The sequence below is a fragment of the Furipterus horrens genome, unplaced genomic scaffold (assembly GCF_987537825.1).
Source record: "Furipterus horrens unplaced genomic scaffold, mFurHor1.1.pri manual_scaffold_4, whole genome shotgun sequence".
Classification (NCBI taxonomy): Eukaryota; Metazoa; Chordata; class Mammalia; order Chiroptera; family Furipteridae; genus Furipterus; species Furipterus horrens.
The window spans coordinates 67107849-67129131 of NW_028327174.1; the positions used below are offsets into that span (position 1 = coordinate 67107849).

General features: G+C 43.9%; 1 protein-coding gene across 2 annotated transcripts in view; it reads right to left on the bottom strand.

Moving 5' to 3' along the window:
* Positions 1-9866: 9866 nt before the first annotated feature.
* The window catches only part of BEST3 (bestrophin 3), a 49250-nt gene continuing 37833 nt past the window's right edge, over positions 9867-21283 (bottom strand). For both annotated transcript variants that reach the window (XM_090273600.1, XM_090273602.1), the window contains one exon: positions 9867-13321. In XM_090273600.1, coding sequence (XP_090129726.1) covers positions 12382-13321 — 940 coding nt within the window. In that variant the 3' untranslated portion in view covers positions 9867-12381. The remainder of the gene's footprint in view (positions 13322-21283) is intronic.

A 21283-nucleotide genomic window follows, 5' to 3' on the forward strand; every position in this document is an offset into this window, starting at 1 on the left:
TTCTGGAAGTGTTCCCCAGGTGTCCCTCCCAAGTTTTTTTAATGTGTAACTGTGCTTTCCACAAGCTGGCCACAGTTGCTGTTGCTGCTGTCACTGCTGCCGCCCTCACACTGCATCATTTCTGCCCCAGCTCCGCCCCTCCTACCTGTCCGGATGAGTATTTCTTCTTCATATTTTGCTGGATTTCCATGCAGCTTGATTTTCTGGAACTTCTGATTGTCTCCAGTTTTGAGGTAGTTGTATTCCTTCTTAGTTGTGGAGGGAGATGAAGTATGTCTAACTATGCCCCCATCTTGGCTAGAAGTCCCAAGCCATTATTATATGAAATATTAAGGGAACTTATTTAAGAAAAAGAAGATCAAAACTATGAACATTAAAATGACAACAAACTCACAACTATCAATAACAGAACCTAAAAAAACAAAAAAAAACCTAAGCAGACAACCAGAGTGGGAACAGAATTATAGGTATGGGGAGCAGGTGGAGGGGTGTCAGCTGGGAGGGGGCAGGGGGAGAAGTGGGGGAATGGTGCAGGGATTAAGAAGCATAGTAGGAGGGTGCAGAATAGACAGGAGGATATTAAGAATAGTACAGTAAAGGGTAAAGTCAAATAACTTCTATGCATGACCCATGGACATGAACTAAGCGGGATGGGACTGCTGGAGAGAGAGGAGTGCTGGGTGGAGGGGAGCAAAGGAAAAAGAAATTAGGACAACTGTAACAGCATAAATAAAATAAAATAAAAATCTTGGTTGTTGGATTTTCATACAGCTTGATTTTCTGACAGAGCTGGGTGATACTTGTTTTGTAGTCTAGTTGTAATTTTTGCTGTAGTTGTGAAAGGAGGTGAAGCATTTTTACCTGCACCTCCCTCTTGACTGGAAATCCCAAGTAACTTCTTCAATGAAGAATTTTTATTATAGCTAGATTCCAGTTATGGAAAAAATATGGAAAGGATAAAAGAAGATTGGAATGAAGCATGTTAAAATGCTAACGGTGGTTTTGATAATCGGCTATTTATTTTTCTTTCCATTTTTTTCCAAAGGGTTTACTTATATAATGAAAAACATATATATTTTAATCCCCCCTTTCCTTCTGAGATGACTTATTTCTATTTTAAGGAGTTAGAAAGGGACAGATGACCAGATGGAGACCAGCCAATCTCCTCTCCCCTTTGTGATTTTGAGTAAGTCTCCCAACTGCTTTGATCAGTTTCCCCATTTATAAAATTGTAGGACTTTATAGAGTTAGGATGAGCATTAAATAGGACAACCTGGGTTAAATTTTTATTACAAGGCTGTTCATGATAAATGCTCACTTGTTAGCTATCATGATCACTAACTCACTGATGGTGTTTTCTCATGAGCATCAATGTTATTATGACCACTGGAGGGCACTCCTGGCACAGAGAGTCCACCATTTCTCAGGGCACCAGGATTCCTGTATTGTGCTACCCTAGGTTAGACAGATGGGAGGTGAAAGGACAGAAATGCCCCTTCCTTGCTCGCTGACCTATAAATTTCCAGCCATGTGCTAGGAAGGAAATCAGCTTTAGAGTTGGAAGTGGCTGACTTTCTCTAGCAGTAGTAGAAGTTGACCCTGTTGCTCCCAGGAATGCACATTTGATTCAAGTCTTTCCTGTGGAGTTCCTATGGGCAAGGAGGGCAGGCATTCTTGCCTCAGGTTGGGAATGGGGACTCTCCTAGGGATGGTGGGGCTAGAGAAGGGAAAGGTGGGTGAGCCTGAGGTCTCTGCTGCTTGGTTGGGGTGTGGGGGGTGGAGGAAAGGTAGATGTTCTCTGTTCTACTGTCACTGACTCTGCCAGGCAACGTGGAAAGAGGGTGGGATCCTGGACTAGGCAAATTCCTAGGCAAGTTCAGTTATGTGGCTTCATTGTCAGTGAACTGAAGATCTGTTATTGGACTGGGGGCCTGTCCATGAGCGGGTCTGCCTAGGGCAGGCTGTAGTGTGTGGGTTCTTGACTTCACGTAAGAAAGATTTCACAACACAAGTCCAGGTGACCATGAGGGTACATTTATTAAAGCTGGGGACAGTAAAACAAGGAAGGCTTAGCATAGAAGCAACAAGAGAGCCTGGGCTGGGCTGCCTTAGCTCACTGGGAAGTCAGAGAAAAGGGGGCTTGGAGGACAGGTTCAGGGGATTAGGCTGGGATGAGGTGCCAGATGCCCATTGCCTTAGAATTTAGGAGACATGTGCCAGTGAAGAAAAAAGTGGGGGAAGAAGAGGGGAAAGTGAATGGCTGTAGCTGCCCCCCAGAGGGAGAGCATGTGCCCTAGGTCCTTTATCTTGAGGCTTTTCTCTCTCCCTTGCAGGTGGGGATCTTAGGGGAGGTCTCAGAGTGGGTTTCAGCAGAATATTCATCAGTTCTCCAGGTTCATAGTCTTCACTGATTGGTCAGTGGCAGGGCAGGGGTCTTCAGTCATTGCAGTTGGTTCTGGCATTGTCCACCTGGTTTTGCTGCTCTTCTGGGCCTGGAGCTGAAACACAACTGACGCCTGATGTTATATCCAGGGAGGAAAGTCCAGGGGAGGAAAGGTCACCCTTGTTTTCCCAGTTTTGTCCCTGCTGGATTTTCCACCCTGTTGACCATCTGCACCTGGCTGTAAATTGCTCAGCCATTATATTCAGCTATCTGTCTCAGTTTCCCTATTCCATTGCCAAGAAATTTCCCTAGCTTTTCACTATCCTGTCTCATTTCAAACCCTGACCTCTCCTCTAAGCCCAACTTGTCTGCAAATCCAGCTGTCTCTTTGATATGTCTACTTGGATGGGGTTTAATGTACCCAAAATGTAACTATTCCTCCACCAACAGTAACTATTACGACAAGTAAAACATAACAAATAAAAATAAGCCTACACTCTCAAAATGTCATCCACTTCTAAAACAAGTACTCCAGTGCAGACAGTGGGCCCACCCCTGGCACACAGCAGTGACAAAGAGGCTGATTCCCTCCTCAAGGGGCCACAGGAATAGACGCTGAGTGTCTGTAACAAGGAAGCTATGCCGCTCTGCTGTGCGCTGGTGACCAAATAAAACACAAAAAACATGAGAAGTATTGTGCTTACTTCTGGACACACATTTGAGTAGGCCCATTGTGAAATTATGACACTCCCATTAGAGAAAGATCAAGGTGGTGAAGAGTCTCAAGATCATGAGACGTAAAGAACAATTTTATTCTCGGTTTGGCAAGATTTGGTCTCACAAAAAAGTGTGTGTGTGTGTGTATGTGTGTGTGTTGGATGCTTATAAAACAGCAGCATAGCCCTGGCTGGTGTGGCTCAGTGGATTGAGCACTGGCTTGTGAACTGAAGGGCTGCTGGTTCGATTCCTAGTCAGGGCACATGCCTGGGTTGCGGGCCAGGTCTCTAGTTGAAGGCGTGCAAGAGGCAACCGATCAATTTCTCTTGCACATGGATGTTTCTCTCCCTCTTTTTCTCCCTTCCTTTCCCTCTCTCTTGACTGGCTCTGAGTGTGGGAAAGCATGAACTAAGCCAGTATGGACCCACAGGAGGAATGAGAGCCATTGGGGTTTGGTTGCCAGGAGGCAGCTTTCAGCTCAGCATGCAGTGTGATGTCACAGCTCACAGTGGTCACTGGGAGAGGAGAATGGTCTTTCACTGGAGTGATTCTTGCTGGTTGGCTCTTGGCAGAGCTAGTGTAGAGAATTCAGTCACACAATGGGCCACTGAATGAGGTGACACCAATATTTCCTTCCCACCACAAGGTTCTAGGAACTGGCAGATCACTGACATGAAGGCCAAATGTGAATGCATTTCCTGTAACCAGCCTGGTGCCAGTGGGCTCTCAGTAGCCTCTGAGGCCTGTTTCTCAGTGTCCTGCAGGTGAAGGGACTCTGTATTCCATAATGTCACATTGATTCAAAAAGCGGATCAGCTGGATCTGGGGGGCCCAAGATGTGGTGAAGGTTGATGCTCCTTGGCTCTGCTCAGACTGGTGTGGCAGACCTAGTGCTGCAGCCTTGCCTTCTGTCCCCGTCCTGACCTTCCTCCTCAACCTGACTTATATCCCCAGGTATTGAGCATACCTGGGAAGGTCACGTTGCATCACTTCCTGGATCTCAGATAACACGCTGGTCTTTATTGCATTGTTTTCTCTCCTGATGAGATTCTGAGCTGCCAATTTCTTGGAGTCTCTCTTTGATGAAGAGCCTATTTGGTAGAGATTTTAAATGTTAACAAAAAATTTAAGAATGTGTGTGTGACTGGGCTGTCCTCAGTCCCAATGTGGTAATGCCCTTGGATTGCAGGTCGGTGTTTGGGCCTTCTGTCTAGAATTTAAGGAGGAGATAGGCCACCGTGGCATAGGGGCTACTGAGTGGGCTTGGGAGATAGTGTCGGTCACCCCTCCCATCTTTGCATTTTCCCCTTTCCTCCTACACACAGGGAAGTAGGACCCAGACCCCTAGCAAGCCTTGCTCCCATCCCTCAAGCTCCTCCATTCTTGGAGCACCTTCTCTAAAGTTTTACATGTTCAAGCCCCTCCCTGGTGTTGGGGCTAGTGGGGGTTGCAATGCCATCCTGGCAGAGTATCTTGAGGCTCATGGGGTTGTCCTTTGGCCTGCATCAGCCCCCGGTTCCAGGAGGGGCTTGTCTGGTAAGTGGGTCACTCCCAGCGACCACTGTGGTTTTTAAGTTTTTCTTCTTTTTGTGTGTGTGAGAGTAGGTCTCCAGATAGGACATGCTGATTTGGGGTGACTTAAATTGTTTATGTAGACAGGGCCCCCAACCAAACTAGGGATGGTCCTGATCAGTCCCTAGCTGTGCCCATGTTCCAAATCTCCTCCCCCAGGGGCAATTTCTAGTGCCTCTGAGAACCTGTGACAGCCCTGAGGGATGACCATCTCTTCACCCTCAGTTTAGGTGCATGAACCTGGAGGATCCTCATCTGGGGCTTGTCATACTCAACATGCTAAAATATTGTCACTGGGAGGCAGGCTGGATGGGACCACTTGAGAAAATCCCACTTCTGTCCTCACTTTGGTCTTTGCTTCTGTAAATAGAGTTTGCTACATTCTGTTCCATCAAATTGGTCTAAGACAGAATATTTAAGAAATCATGTACCTAGAGCTTTAGACTCAGCAAAAGAGTCATTTTTATACCTTCAGGGAAGTAACATTAAACATTCTCAAATTTTACTTTTGCTCTAAAGTCAGGCTCATTTCATTAACTAATAATAAAGATAATGAGTAATCAGTTACAACCTTGCATCAGACAGTGTTAATTGCTTTATATCCACTGTTTCATTGGCATAAATGCATTTTATTGTTGATAAAATTGAGGCTAAGGCACAGCAGGTAAGTTGTCCTAGGTCACTCAGCTAGGAAGTGTCTGAGCCTGAATAGAATCCAATGTCCTGGCTCTCAGTCACCATACAATTTAATAACATAATGACATAATAATAACAGCAAGCATTAAGTGCTTACTACATGACAGGCCACATACTATGAGTTTTGTACAAATGAATTCATTAAATACCCACAACAATGGGGATTACTATTACCTCCATTTTATCTGTGAGGAAACCAAGGCGCAGAAAGGTGAAGTAACTTTTCACAAGCAGTGGCAAAGCCAGCACTTCAGCCCATACAGCCTGGTTCCCAAAGCTCACACTGTTACTCTTCTTGTTCAGAAGCTTCTTGACAAATGCTGGTTAGGCCATGTTTGGCATGTGGTTTTATGAGTGGAATATAAAGTGAAAACAAGTCCACTCTGCTCTCTGTGCCCCTGGTACACGGAGAACTCCAGAAGACTGTTGATTCATCTTATGTAACCTTCGCCATTGAAAAATACGTGGGGACGGTGTGTTCCTGGTACCCAGCTGGCATCATGCAGGGTGGTGTAATGCCCGCGTGGTCCTCACCTGCTCTTCTTGATTCCAGGAGGGATGGGACTGTGTGTGTCAGTGGTTTCAAGTTCTAGAGGTTGCCACCCACTCTGGACAGCAGCTCCGGGTCTTAGGAGCTGTGCTTATACCCCAATTTTACTGTGTGTTTGATGGGGTAACAACAGAGTGGTGTTTGCAAGAGCTGTGCGTGGAGGTGGCATGGATCCCCCTTGGCGTCAGGTCACAGAGGCAAAGCAGCTGCAGAGTGCTGTCCTGGCGGCTGGAGGCCCGCCCCCGCAGTGCGGATGGGACAGCTGAGGGGAAGTGTCGTTTCTGATCCGATGCTGGGCTTCCTGCTCTCTGTGCTCAGACTCCTCAGTGCCCCTCCCTCAGGCTCTCTGAGCTCCCCTGGAAGTGTACTCTGAGGAGGCCAACTCTGGCCTTGGTGTTGGCTACACAGGGCCAGTGTTCTTTCCTTTAAAGAAAAAATGTGTTCATTGATTTTGGAGAGAGAAGAAGGAAGAGAGAAAAATATCAATTTTTTCCTATACGTGCCCTGACCGGGGACTGAACCCGCAAGCCAGTTATGTGCCCTGACCGTGAATCAAACCGTGACCTTTTGGTGGACAGGATGACACTCCAACTGACTGAGGCACCCTGACCGGGACAGGAGTGTTCTTGCCTCTGGTATTTGGTGTTTCTCCTGAGATCCTGTCTTTTATCAGCTTCTGATCTTTTGTGGCTTTTAGAGACTCTGTTTCCCAAGCACTGAGAAAGTTTGATCTTCTTCCCAGACATCCGTTCCCCACAGCAACAGGGTTTACCAACTCTTAGCTGTTTTTAATTTCTCTACTTACTGACTCACCTTTTCCTTAGGAGAATGAAACTGGCTTTTAAAAATCACATATTTTTTCATTTCCCCACTCTTCACAGCTGCCCCTGCTATTCAGCTCCATGCCACTTGCTCTGAAGCTGACTCCAGAGTGACTGGCGGACCCTGAGGTGGATGCCTTGAAAATAGGCTCTGGGCTGCCTTTACCCATCGCAAGAGACCAACCAGCCTGCCAGTGACTGTGAACAGCAGCTGTGGCTACATGAACCCGAGTGGAGAGGCTCGAGTTACTCCAGTGGGAAAGACACAGAAATGACATGCTGTTCCCGGGTTGTCTGGGATCTGACATCCCTGCAAGGTCTGCTGCCAACAGGACCTGGTCAAGGGAGGTTATTAGTGCAGGGAGTCCCTGAGTCTCAAATGATTTGCACTGTCATGGAGCCAGGGAGAATACTAAGACTGTACAGTTCGGCCAGAGAGGCGGGTCAGGAAGAGAGAAGAACTCAGGTTTACATGTCTGAGTGGCAGCATGGGCTGCTGGGAGATTACAGCAGTAAGTAGAAAGATGACCTGAGGCTTTGGCTTTGCCTCTTCTTATTCTTTCCCTTGTTGCACAGTTAGGGAACAGACAGAGGTTGAGGTCTCCATGGAACTGGTGATGCTTTAGTAAAAGAATTGAAAATTCAAGATACCCACCAGGATCAAGCAGGGCACAAGTGAGTGAAGCAGGCCTAATGGAGGGCTGTAGGGAGTGGCAGAGACTGTGGTAAACTGGAGAATCCTGGTGAGGCGAGAGCATTCAGAAAATCAGGTTCAAACTACCAGCCACCAGTTTCCCACCAAAGACCAAAGTTTTATATCTAATTTTGTCTCAGATCACTAAGTAAAGGAATTGATTGGTAAGTATTATTCTTCTCAATGTATAATAAAAAATAATAGACAAAAAAGCACCAAATTCAATAAAACTGCTTTAAATACTTCTACTGTCCTACTTCTTCTCCATTGAAGCTGGTACTTCTGGAATGCCCAATATCAACTCTTGGGTAATGAACATATCAGTAACCTTGTATAGGGGTTACGCCCTACATTCAACACATTATGAGAAAATTAGTAGGGTGAAAATTACCATAAAAATATCTTAGAAGGGTACTATGTTGGGCACTAATAAAGTATGTTTCTCAGGAAGTCCCTAAGCCTGGATGCAAAAAATCAGTGAAGATTTTTTGGCAGAGAGGCAGCTAAAATGGTGAGCTTGCCTTTAGGAGCCAATCTGTTTGAGAAATTCTAGTGTTGTACCTTTAAATACCAGAATCTCTCTCAGCACATCAGAACTGAGGCTGGTTGAGTGGGATTCACATCTTCCACCTCCCTCTCACTCTGAGGTATGTGTTCCTTGGCGAGAAGGGTGGACATGAGGAGGCTTTTTTCTTTATACATGTATGTAAGTGCTTATCTTTCCTTTGTCAAGGTCATAGTTGAATTCATATAGGTACACACATTTAATGTGACTCCAGTGCTCTGAGGAGTGCACTGATGCATCACATGTGCACAGAGAAGGAATTCATGGTCTTGCACTGGATGTACAGACTAGTTTCAGGCAAATCAGCTTTGACTAATGACAGAGTACAATCCTATATTATATCCAAGAGTTTAAGTTGTTCCTGATGAAGGAAGGGATCATGTGAACAGGTATAACTGTATGGAAGGTGTTTATAGAGAAAGAAGCTCTAGGGTTGGGCTAGCCTTCAGGGAAATGATGTGTTTGCCTCATGGTTCATGTGCAGACCTGATTTTAAATCCCAGTTCTGCCGTTGAGCTCTGTGAAATGAGCACACTATTTCACTACCCTGAACCTCAGTTTCCTTACCTGTAAAATGAACAGAGTGACACCTCATAGTTTGTTATGAGAATTGTGCGATCATGTGTGTATAGCACTTGCCATAGCACCTGGCACATAATAGGTATTCAATAAATGTTGGCTTCCCAAGGTTCCCTGCCACCTTCCAAGGCTAAGTCAGTGGAGTTGGTTGGGTGACTGTGTAATTAACTGCTAATCTGTTCTTCTAGCTCATTGTTTTTTGGATGCAACATGGAATCGTAGAATCATCAATGAGCCTAAGAGACCTGGGTTCAAATCCCAGATTAAAACTTCAACTGTTGTGAAACTTTCAGCAAGTTATTTAGCTTTTCTATTTCCTCCCATGCAATGAGTGAGTACTTTGTGAAGATCGATTGAAGAAAAATATAAAAACACTTGGTATTAATTCTGCCCATTCCTTACCACATTCTTCTTTTTATTTCTTTCTCACCATTTGGGTCCATTTTCTCAATATTCATCATAACCTCCTTTTCCTTCTTCCCCCATATATAAAATCTCCAGAAATTGATTGGAATCTTAAATCACTTAGTTCAACTACTCATTTGAGAGCTAAGCAAGGTGAAGTCCAGAGTGTTCAAATAACTTGGTTGAGACCTCACAGCTAAGGTTGTGGTCATATTTGATTGAGATTTTAGGTTTCCTAACTTTGGATCTAGATAGTTTTATTAATCCATTCATTCATTATTTCTTTCAAGCATTCATTTATCTAATTTATTTTATTTTATTTTTGAGATGGTCAGGCACTTTCTGCAGCATGGGGTTGAACAAGACAGTGAGCAGAGTTTACATCCCAGTGGAAGGGACATGTCTGCTCCCTAAGACAGGAGAGAGTACATGCCCCACTTGTACTGTCCCTGTGAGCACTAGGTATCTCACCTGTTTCCCTCAGTCACACCTGGACCTTCTTCCCTGACAGAGCAGCAAGGGGCACATAGCTTCTGAATCCAGGCCAGCAGGAGCAAACTTGAAGAGAGGCGACTGTGTCATTAGTAATAAGAGTAATCAAAATCCATTTTTTACTGGGAAAAAAATCTGGTCCTCTGTTTGAAAGTGTTTTCTAATCTTGAAAGGTATTTTTTCCCTTTGGAATTTGTAGGGTCCAATGATCATGTGAATAAATAGTTTATTATTAATATCAAGAATGCTGCCAATTTCAGAAAGCTTCATTTCTTGAGGAATAAAGAGAAGATGAGATCAGTCTCTTCTGAAACTATCTGCAAGTATCCCAAGCATGGTAGTAAACACCCAGCATCTACCCGCCTTTGAGCACAGCCTGTTATAGGAGAGTAGAGACTGCGGCCTTGGGAAAGTCCCAGAGACCCAGGATGGATCTCAGCCAGAAAGAACAAGTGATGCTGGCCTTCTGGTATTTCTCCTCCACCTCTGTTGATTCCAGGCCCTAAATATAGTTTGATGGTGGACTCTACCTGTCTGGATTCCATTCTGCCTTCTTTTGAGTGTTGAAGGATCCTAAACTGCCCCTGTAACACCATCACTGTTTCTTTTTTAGCAAGAGTTCCTTATGTATCAGGCTTTACTCTTGCAGTTTAGGCTCAACTGGATCACAGAAAGTCCTGTTTTTAGTGGGTTTTTGCGTAGAGGAACATAAGAAGTTGACACACTCCAGGCACTGAAAGGAGAAAAAAGGTCACCAACTGGAAGATAAGAGAGGATGATACATTTAGAGAAATTTTGTATTCATTGGGGAGAAACTAGAGTTTTATGAGGTTAGGACTCAGCCATCTCTTTTCCATTCATATCACCCTATTTTTTAGTCTCTCTGATGCTATTTTATTTCATACCAGTGTATCTGAGTTGAAAGAAATTCATGAAACTTACAATTGGTCTTTTAGAAGTGTGATACTGGTACCTGATTACATAGTGTATTGGTAATGCTTTGGAAATATCAGTGCCTTCTGTTGACCAACACAGAAAACCATCAATGTATAGCATTTCTTCCAATATTATTTCCTTTCAGTCCTTGGAGAAAAGCCAGTTAAAGTAAATGAGGTGGTTTGTTTGGCTGCTGTGATGCCTTGTAAAAATGGGCTAATTATAACATCTCATATCAGGAGGAGTTGAGGAGGGGAAGGGAGGGTCCTGTCAACTTTCTTCTTTCGGAGAAACAAAGAGGACTATGGCTGGGCCTCCAAGGTGGAGCAATGCCCTCTTGTATGCATGCATAAAAGATGCAGGTAGACTTCAGCAGGGAGGCCTCCTGGGCTGGAGAGATTTAGGCATGGTTCTCCTAGGGTGTTCTCCTGAATTCTGGGCAAATTGATGGCAGATTCAGGGTCTTGCAGACAGCACAGTAAGGGAGCTCACTGGCTAAGTGTTTGTGCTCTTGAATCAGATAAATCTGGGTTTGAATTTGAGCCCTGCCACTTCCTGGCTCTGTTTTTAGTCAAAGTATTTTACCTCTCCAAAGCCTCTGTTTTGTTCATCTTGAAAAAGGAGACAATAGTATACCAACTTATAAGATTCCTGGGAGGTTTGATGAGGTCATCTGTGAGCCCTGCATGCTGCTCTTGGAACACCAAGCATGCAATAAATGGAACTATTAGGGTTCTTTTATTTCTTAAATCATACGTAGTCAAGCTTCACCGTATGACAGAAATATGAGAGCAGTGCTCATAAGACATGGCCTTCCAGACAAAATTGGGTGCACCCCCAAAGAGCCACCCCCAGAGCTCCTTGGGATGAGTCCATGCCCATCCCCACCGTGCAGTCCTGGACCTCCTTAACCTCCCAGCTCCAACATCCTACCTCATCCTGAACAACCTGGCAGGCACAGTAACTGGTCCCATGCTGTGACATGATTGGGATTTTTGCTTTCAGAGTTTGAGTTAAATACATTCAAGCTTTTGTTATTCTTTGGTTCCATAGCGTTTGGTTGTACAGGTTTCATGCCCATCTTGGTTTCAGTGTTCTCCAGTGCTCAAGATCTAGAGTGCATGCAGAGGGTGTGGCGGGATACCATCGGAACCCACATCCTTCCCACTGTGAAGCTGGAAGTGTATCAAGTTGGATTTTCTGACTCTATGGTTATTCTGTTGGAGACTTTGCCAATGTCTCATGTTTTGAAAGTCATGGCAAGAAGTAAGCAACAGGGTTGGCAGGAGAAAAATATTATAACCTGCAAGGTGGTACAGATTAGAGTCATTAGAGAAGGAGCAAGACTAAGAAGAAGGAAAGGAGAAGAGGACTGGAGAATAAAGGGGAAGAGAGAAAAATGAAGTTGTGAAAGTAGAAAAGGAAATTGGAGAGAGATGAAGCTTTCTGGTGCTGATAAAGCTTAAGAGTATGGAAGTAATAACAACAGTTTAGAGAGTGGGAGTGAAAACGGTTAGAAAGCCTCAGACAAAAAAAATCATAATTAGAAGTGGCCTCTGAGGCATTTTATGATCCATCTCCCTGTCATTACAACTGAAGGAAAGAAAGAAAGAAAAAAAAAGACAAATAGGAAATCCTTTGTCTCCCTATTGGCAAAATTAGGGGATTGGATTATGATCTATAAGGTGCTTTCTAAAGCTAATAATCTATGAACTTATAAGTCATAGACATATTTAAGATTGCTTATTAGGTTAAGATAAATCACTGCGGTCAGTGCAATGTCCATGAAAGCCACTTTTGTGACAAATGACATGAATGAGCTTGATTTTCTTAGTTCTGAAAAAGTCAGGATTATAATGCCCTTCAAAATTTTAAATAGCTTATACAGTATGTGCGTTCCCAAGAAAATTAACCAGTCCGCAGGTATGTTCTAGAACTAAGGTTGAACTTCTGGGAAAGTAAGAATTTAGACTAGAAGCAGGTCTTAGACCTTTCCGGCATTCCTCTGGGCGATTCCTCTGTTTGCTCGATGTTAAAGTCTATGATATCTGTTTCCTTGGTGTCCAGGTTTTCCATTAAATAGAGCACATCAGGAGAGACCTGAGAGGCAGCCACAAAGCTGATTCCACTGGTCTCTGAGGATGTCTCTGTGTCAAGTAAAAGAGTTGGCTCAGGATTCCTGGGCTCCAGGCCCTGGTCTGCCAGGGAGGTGTGGCTGGACTCCAGGAACCCCGGGAGGCTCCACCTTTTCGGAAACTTGTCATTCTCAAAAGGGTCTTCCTCCAAGGCAAACTTGAAAATATTTTTCTCAGCTTCTGCTGAAACAGCCTGGGGTCTGGGGCCTCGAGGAGGTGTCCCCTCCCCAGAGGGGAACAGGATCAATCTCACAGGGTCCTCCTGCTGCCCAGGGCTGTTTGGCTGAACCCCAGTGAACTTGTAGCTTTGAATGGAGGGAGTGGAGTCACGGTGGTGGTCATCGGATGTGGGCCCCGGTGCTGTGATCAGTACCTTGGGGACCTGTGGCATTTTGGTGGGGGAGACCCTCACACTGGACTGTGGGGACAGGCTCTGTAAGGTGCTCGTCCGGCTGGTCTCCCTGATCATGGACAGTTCCCCCAGGCTGGAATACAGCTTGGGGTTCACCTCTGGAGAGAGTTGCTTCCGGGAGGCTAAGACACGGTGGGAGCTTCTCAAGGGCACGTTCAGCAGGTGCTTGGCTGGGCTGAGGGATCTCTGAGGGAAGAACATGGAGCTGTCACTGGCCTGCCTCCCATAGTCTCTGCTCCGGGGGCTGGAGGGGTGCTCGTGGGCACTCAGGAATCTCTTGACTTTTCTAATCATGGAATGGCGATGGCCGTGCTTCTCATAATCCCACTGCCACTCGTCACTAGGGAAATCGGACCCAGACAGCCTGAAACACAGAATGACAGCTTCAGGGGCCTGTCTTTGGGGGAAGAGCTTCAAAGTTCAGCACAAGTGTGGTATTTTTGCACTACAGATTTTGAGATGGGTGGGGAGGGTGACTTTGACCAGAAATGATCTAGCACAGGTTCTCATAATGTTTGGTCTCAGGATCCTTTTAAACTCTTAAACATTATTGAGTACCCCAAAGAGATTTGTTAATGTGGGTTATAGCTATTGCTATTTGCTCTGTTAGAAGTAAAAATTGAGAGTATTAAAAAATGCATGAATGTACAAGTACACATTCCATTAACTGTTAAGTGATGATGTCATCATGTAGCATGTAGCCTCTGGAAAGTTCCACTGTACACTCATGAAAGAATGACAGTGCAAAAGGCAGTAACATTTTAGTATTATAAAAATCACTTTGCAATAGCTAGCACTGCTGTATGACATATAGGGAAGTTGTTAAGAGAGTGAATCCAAAGAGTTCTCATCACAAGGACCAAAAAAGTTTTTCCTTTATTCTTTTCTTCTTTCCCTTATTTTTATTGTATTTAGATGAGAAAATGGATGTCAGCTGTATCTACTGTGGTAATCGTTTCACAATATAAATCAAGTTCCAGAAAATAAGTGGATGTCCAACGTATGAAGTTATAAAGAAGTGGCACTCATCCAGACAGGTAGGAGGGGTAAAGCCGGGGAGGAGAGGTCAAGCTGTGCTGTCCACGGCAGCAGCAGCGACGGAGGCAGGACAGCAGTAAGCACAGACACCCGTATTTAAGGGGAGGCGAGAAGTGCCTGGGGAGCACCCCTGGCTGCAGACCAGACCCGTCAGCTAGCGATTCCAAAGCTGGGGAAGGCAGACCCCCATTGCCTTAGACTGTGAGGCCTGGTGTGGGTGGGGATGGAGGAGGAGGCTCCCGGTCTCTCAGCAGAGATTGAGTGATAGGAATCAATCTTGGACCCCCACCCCCGCAGAAAATACCTAGTTGTAATGAGTGCACAGGGCTCCCCCCACCCCCATAGCGTAAGAGGTGTGACAGCCCTGCCCAGCAAGCAAAGGTAAACACAAAACTGTTCAGGATGGCACAGATCATGATAGAGATCTCAGTGACAAAGCTGACCAGACAGCAAATATCTAATCTAATGAAGCAGCAGTTAGGAAATCTTTCTGAGGCACAGTTCAGAGCTTGGCTTATAAAAGCGCTTACAGATCTAACAGCAGATCTTAAGCAAGACAGGGAAGGAATGAGGGTAGTTATGCTGAAATGAACAAAAAAACATATGAAACTAGTGGTGAGAGCAAGAAAACCAGGGATCAAATCAACAAATCAGAACATAGGGAAGGAACAAACAGTCAACCAGTGCAGAAAGAGGAAACAAAAAAGTGAGGAAAATGAGGAGAAGCTCAGAAACCTCTGGGACAACTATAAGAGAACAAACATCCAAATTATAGGATTGCCATAAGGTGAAGAAGAGGAACTAGAAATTAAAAAATTATGTAAAAAGATAATGAAGTAGAACTTCCTTAACTTGGGGAAGGAAATAGACTTACAGGTCCAGGAAGCACAGAAATTTCCAAAAAAACTGGACCCAGGGAGAACCACACCAAGTCACATTATCATCAAAATGTCAAAAATTAAGGCTAAAGAGAGATATTAAAAGCAGCAAGACAGAAGAAGAGAATTACATACAAAGGGGTCCCAATAAGACTCTCAGCTGATTTCTCAAAAGAAACTCTGCAGGCGAGAAGGGACTGGCAAGAAATATTCAAAGGAATGAAAAGCAAAAATCTACAACCGTGATTACTCTATCCAGTGAAACTGTCATTCAGAATAGAAGGGCAGAGAAAGTGCTTCCAGGACAAAGTAAAACTGAAGGAGTTCATCAGATCCAAACCACTGTTATATTAAATGTTAAAGGGACTTCTTTAGGAGAAAGGACCAAAACTATGAACATTAAAATGAAAGTTATATCACAACAACCAACAACAGAAACTAGAGAACCGAAACAAAGGCAAACTAAGTAGGCAACGAGAGTGTGAAAAGAATTATAGGAATGGGGAACATATTGGGAGGAGGTCAGCTGGGAAGGGGAAGGGGAGAAAGGGAGGGAGATGGTACAGGAATTAGGAAGCATAGTAGGAGGGAGTGGAGTAGACAGGAAGATGTTGAGAGGATCTATATGCACAGCCAATGGGCATGGACTAAGAGGGAGTGGACAACTGGAGAGAGGGGTGTCACTGGGTGGAGGGGAACAGGGGGAAAAGAAATTGGAACACAACTGTAACAGCATAATCAATAAAGCATATTAAAAAAATATATATATATATATAAATCAAGCCATCATGCTGTCTACTTTTAACTTATATGGTGATACATAGCAATTATTTCTCAATAAAAGAAAATAACAGTTTTGACCTTAAGGACTTGGGTCTTGGGGATCTGTAGGGGTTCCCAGACCACACTTTGAGACTCACTGATCTAGAGACTTGAACATTAAAAGGAAGACATAGTATGTGTTCTTTCTCCCTTATTACAGATGAGCTTAGGTCATATTTTCCCAGGACTCATAAAACTCCTGAAACAATGGATCACAGCTAAATTTAAGACAGTGCAAGTAAGAGCCAACATTTACTGACATCTCATGCATTAATTCATTTAATTATCACAGTAATCCTGTGAGCTGGTATTGTTATTACTATTCACACTTTATGGATGAGGAAACTGAGGCCCAGAGGAAATCATTGAGACTGTGTAGCTAGTGAGGGCCAAACCCAGAAGTCTGACTCCAAAGTCTTTGTCTTTCATCACTTTGATACAAAGCTTGCAGAAGAAATATAAACCTTGAGGAAAGAGGACTTCCATCGAGGTGGTATGGACTCACACTGTGTGTGTGTGTGTGTGTGGGGGGGGGGGGGTGGGTGGGTGTCCCTGGGGAATTAAGTTTGATGGATTTCCTATTGCTGAGAATATTTAACATTTAAGACACAAAAAATTCAACCATTTTAAAACTTTTTCAAGGCTTAAATAAATGGATAATGGAGATGACGATAAGGGCTATTGGGTAGTAAGGCCTCCTCCAGCCTCCGATTACATGGTTATTTGTCTCACATCTCTGTGGGTTTACAGTCTTAACGAGGTTTGAAAAACTACTTACAGCCTTGCCTTTAAACTACAAGCGCTTATGTTGGCTTTGGGAGCAAGGTGATTGGGCTGTTTCGGTCCAGTGTTCATATTGACATCCATGGTGACTACATGCTTTAACTATGCCTGGTACATTTTGTGTGACAAAAGGAAAAAGTAAGGATGGCTTAAAATAGGTGTAACCTGAAAGGGCAAAGGGAGCAGTGAAAAGAAAACATCGTTCCTCATGTTGATGAATAAAAGATGGGTGATTGAGATGGTTCCTTGGCTAAATGTCTTGGGATGGCATCCGATTACAACCTCATGCTATTATTCTAAAGCCCTAGCTGTGCCCTTGGCTACCAGATAGCCTTCTGGCCCACTGTCTGCTGTGCATGGCTCAGATTCTGTTACGTTGACTTGAGAAATGCAGACTCATGCTTCAGCGGCCCTGTGACCCTGCTGGTTGGGTTTCATTAGGTCAGACCTCTGGTGACACCTCAGGAACCCATGCAGGCAGAGAGGACACTGAGGAGCAGCAAGCACAGCTGTTCACTAAGATTGCATCGCTGACATACTCTGGGAAGCGAGATGGGCAGGCCTCTAGCCTCCATTTGGGATCTTGACTTTATGTTCAGGATTTGTTTTCCCTAGCTCCTTCTAAACCACACAACCTTGTAAGAATGAAAAAACCTTCTAGGAAAAAATGTATTATTATTACTTCAAAATTTCAGGAGTCCTAAAAAAATTAACTCCCAAGTATGGTAGTTATGCACATTCAACTGAGGCAAAATGATTAAGGCCCCGGGTCACAAAGTGGGGAAAAATAGACCACATGCAAAGAGCAAACTGCGAAAAGGCCAATGCTCTTGCTAATGTTCTGCTGATTCTAGACCCTAATGCTCCTTCTTGCCTCATGAGAGAGTAGTGTGGACACATGAGATTTACCAACTTACCCAACCAAATTTATTAAGCATTTAGTATGAACAAATTTGTTGCATTAAGTACTGTATAACACAATTTAAAAGGAGGGTGAAGGCCTGTGCAGCTGACCCTTGAACAGCGTTGGGGTTAAAGGCACTATAAATCCACCTATAACTTTGAACTCTCCAAAAACTTAACTTACTAATATAATAGCCTGCTGTTGACTAGAAGCCTTATTGGTAACAAACACTCAGTTAATATATGTTTGGTAATGAAGTAAGCTAAATAATTTTATTAAGAAAATCATAAGGAAAATATATTTACAGTATTTATTGAAAAGAAATTCCCATATAAGTGGATCCATGCAGTCCAAACCTGTATTGTTCAAGGGTCATTTGCATATAAATAGCTACATTAGGAGCAAAGAAAGTTTTTGAGTTGAACTTTTGACACTGAGTAGGAATCAGCTAGGCAGAGAAAGGACAGAGTACTCAGGTGAAAGAAGTGACAAGTAAATAAGGTAGCAGGAGAGTTTAGGGTGTTTTGAGGAAATACTTGAGTTGGTGTGAAACACACAGGATAGTGTCAGGCCTAAGGTGAGAAAGGCAGCCTCGGACTGTGCTCTGAAGAGTCTTACATTCTAGATAGAGGAACTTGGACTCTGTCTTACAGACAGTGGAGAGCTCTGGACTGTCTTTGAGGAGGGAGAGCACAGTTAGACTTGTGCCATTTGGTGGTAGTGTCCAAGCAAGGAAAGCTACATGGAAAGCAACATTAATTATCATCAAAGAGAAATGTTTTGAATAAGAAATATGACTTGGAGACTTCTGGTCAAGATGGAGGCGTAGACAGACATGCGGTATCTCCCTTCACAACTAAGAAGAAATACAACTACCTCAAAACTAGAAAAAAGCAGAAGTTCTAGAAAATCAAACTGCATGGAAGTCCAGTAAACAAAGATATAAAAAAGAAATACTCATCCAGACAGGTAGGAGGGGCAGAGCTGGGGCGGAGAGGACGCGGTATGGTAGAGGCACCAGCGGCGGTGGTGGCAGGTCGGCAGAAAGTGCAGTCACACGTTTTAAAATCAGGAGGGACACCAGGGGCACATTCCCAGCTCCTCATCGGACCTAGCAGCTCATGGTCCCAGCACCAGGGAAAATCAAACCTCATTGCTTCTGACTGTGCAGACCAGTGGGGGTTGGGGTGGAGGCAGAAACTGTCAGTCTCTCAACAGAGTCCTCTTGTTTAAAGGGCCCCCATGGTCACAGAACATCCGCAGACCCACCCACTCTGGGAACAATGGCAAAGGCAGCAGCTAGAGGGGCACCAGTGGGAGAAGTGCCTGGAAAAGGGGCGAGTGCTGGGCAAGTGGCACTGTTCCCTCTTGGACCCCTCCCCCACATATAGCATCACAACGCGGTGAAACAGGTCGCCCTGCACTGACGAATCCCTAAGGTTCCACCCCGTATAACATAACAGGAGTGACAGCTCTACCTGGGATGCAGAGGCAAACAAACACAGAAGCCTGTCAGGATGAGGAGATAGAGAAGTATGGCCCAAAAGGGGGAACAGATCAAGGTTCCAGTGGGAGAACTAAGCGACGAGGAGACAGCCAACCTAATAGATGAGGAAATAGACAACTTAACAGATGCAGAATTCAAAACACTGGTGGTAAAGATGCTCACAGGCTTGACAGATATGCTTGAGTACGGCAAATGCATAAGGGAAGAAGTAAAGGCTATGCTAAGTGAAATGAAGGAAAATCCACACAAAACCAATGGTGAAGGGAGGAATCCGGGGTTCAAATCAACGATTTGGAACATAAGGAAGTAAAAAACAGTCAACCAGTGCAGAATGAGGAAGCAAGAATAGAAAAAAATGAGGAAAACTTCCCAAATTTTGTGAAGGAGATGGACATACAGGTCTGGGAAGCACTGAGGGTCCCAGGAGAGCTGGACCCAGAGGGGACCACACCAGGACACATCATGATTGAGATGTCAAAGGTGAAAGATAAAGAGAGAGTCCTGGGGGCAGCAAGAGAGAGGTGGAGAGTTGTCTACAGGGGGGTGCCTATAGGACTATCAGCTGATTTCTCAGAGGACATTTTGCAGGCAGGAAGGGACTGGCAAGCAGTATTCAATGTGATAAAAAGCAACCTACAACCAAGATTACTCCACCCAGCAAAGCTATCATTTGGAATGGAAGGGCAGATCAAGTGCTTCCCAGACAAGGAAAAGCTAAAGGAGTTCATCGTCATCAAGCCATTATTATATGAAATGTCAAAGGGACTTAAGAAAAAGATCAAAACTATGAACACTAAAATGACAACAAACTCACAACTATCAACAATTGCATCTAAAAAATAAAAACAAAATCCAACTAAGCAAACCAGAATAGGAACATAATCATAGGTATGGGGATTGATTGTTTGGGGGGTTATCAGCTGGGAGGGGGTAGGGGGAGAAATGGCGAAATGGTGCAGGAACTAAGAAGCATAAGCAGTTGGTACAAAATAGACAGGGGGGGGGGGGTGTTAAGAATAATATAGGAAAGGGTGAAGCCAAAGAACTTATATGCACGACCCTTGGACATGAACTAAAGGGTGGTGGGATTGTTGGAGGGAAGAGGAGTACTGGGCAGAGGGGAGTAAAGGAGAAAAAATTGAAACTACTGTAACAACATAATCGATAAAATATACTTTAAAAAAAAGAAATATGACTTTGGAACTTTCCACACCATCAGTCAGAAAATGGGTCTTTAGAAGAACATTCAGTGACTGAGATCTGTGATGCAGTTCTATGAATCTCATGCTGAAGTGATGAAGGAAGCTCTCGAGTCTCTATGCTACACAAGAGCAGTGTGATCCCCCATGATGAACCTCATGAACTTTCTTCTAAATGAAACCTTACATGAAGGACTCATTGCCAAGACTCCATGTCCATTCTATTTGTCTGGTAGTCATGTTTCCCGATCTGACAGCATAAACTGTGTTTTAAGAACAAGATTGTTTAAGGCTTAGAGCATACAGAATAGGATATGTAAATCTCCACTTAGCACCATCAATAGGTTCCGTGACTTTAAGTGAAATGACAAAGAAATCAATTTACTATAGGCTAATTGATATAAACACAAATCAAGTTTCTATAGCATCTCATTAACATTATAATAAAATGCTGCTGAATGAGATAACAGTATTCAAGGACTTGCTGTACTTGAAAAGATTTTTTATTTTCCAGTTGGGAGGCTTGGGTGTAACTTTTAGGTCCTTTTAGACTTTCTATTTCTCCTTATTTGATTTTCAAAATGTCCCCTTAGTATAGGCCCAAATATAATACCACTTAAAGTACCCCCAAACAATTATAGCAGAAATATCATATGATAGAATGTCAGCACCCTTATTATATTGCTATATATATTAGAGAAGGTCAGCTGAAAAAGCTGGGTCTTATATTCTGGAAGTTACTGAGCTAGGCAGGTAATCAGAGACAAGGGGACTTTCATGGCCAGTGCCATGCAGCCATTAGTGTCAAGAAGATGGAATTTGAGAATTGCCTCTGTGGTAAGAAAGAGAAGTCATTTATTGTGGGAGCTTGCAGGTTCAGAATGGCTGCTGCCCAGGCTGACAGTAACTAGCTGTGTGACCTTAGGAGACCTACTTAACCTCTCTGTGACTTAACATCATACTTGGTAAACTGGTGACAAGTTTACCTTACTCTACCTGCCCTACAGGTTGTTTGAAAGTTCAAAAGGAGTAATCTATATGTGGGAAAACTTTGAACAGTAGAAAGAGTATAAAAAGAACTCTTTCAATGACTGGCAAACTTTCAGAGGTGGTTTCCCACACCACGCGACTTCTCGCACGTGATTTGAGGAAATGACAGTGTCTGCCTCAGGGTCAGTTTCTCTTCTTCAAGACT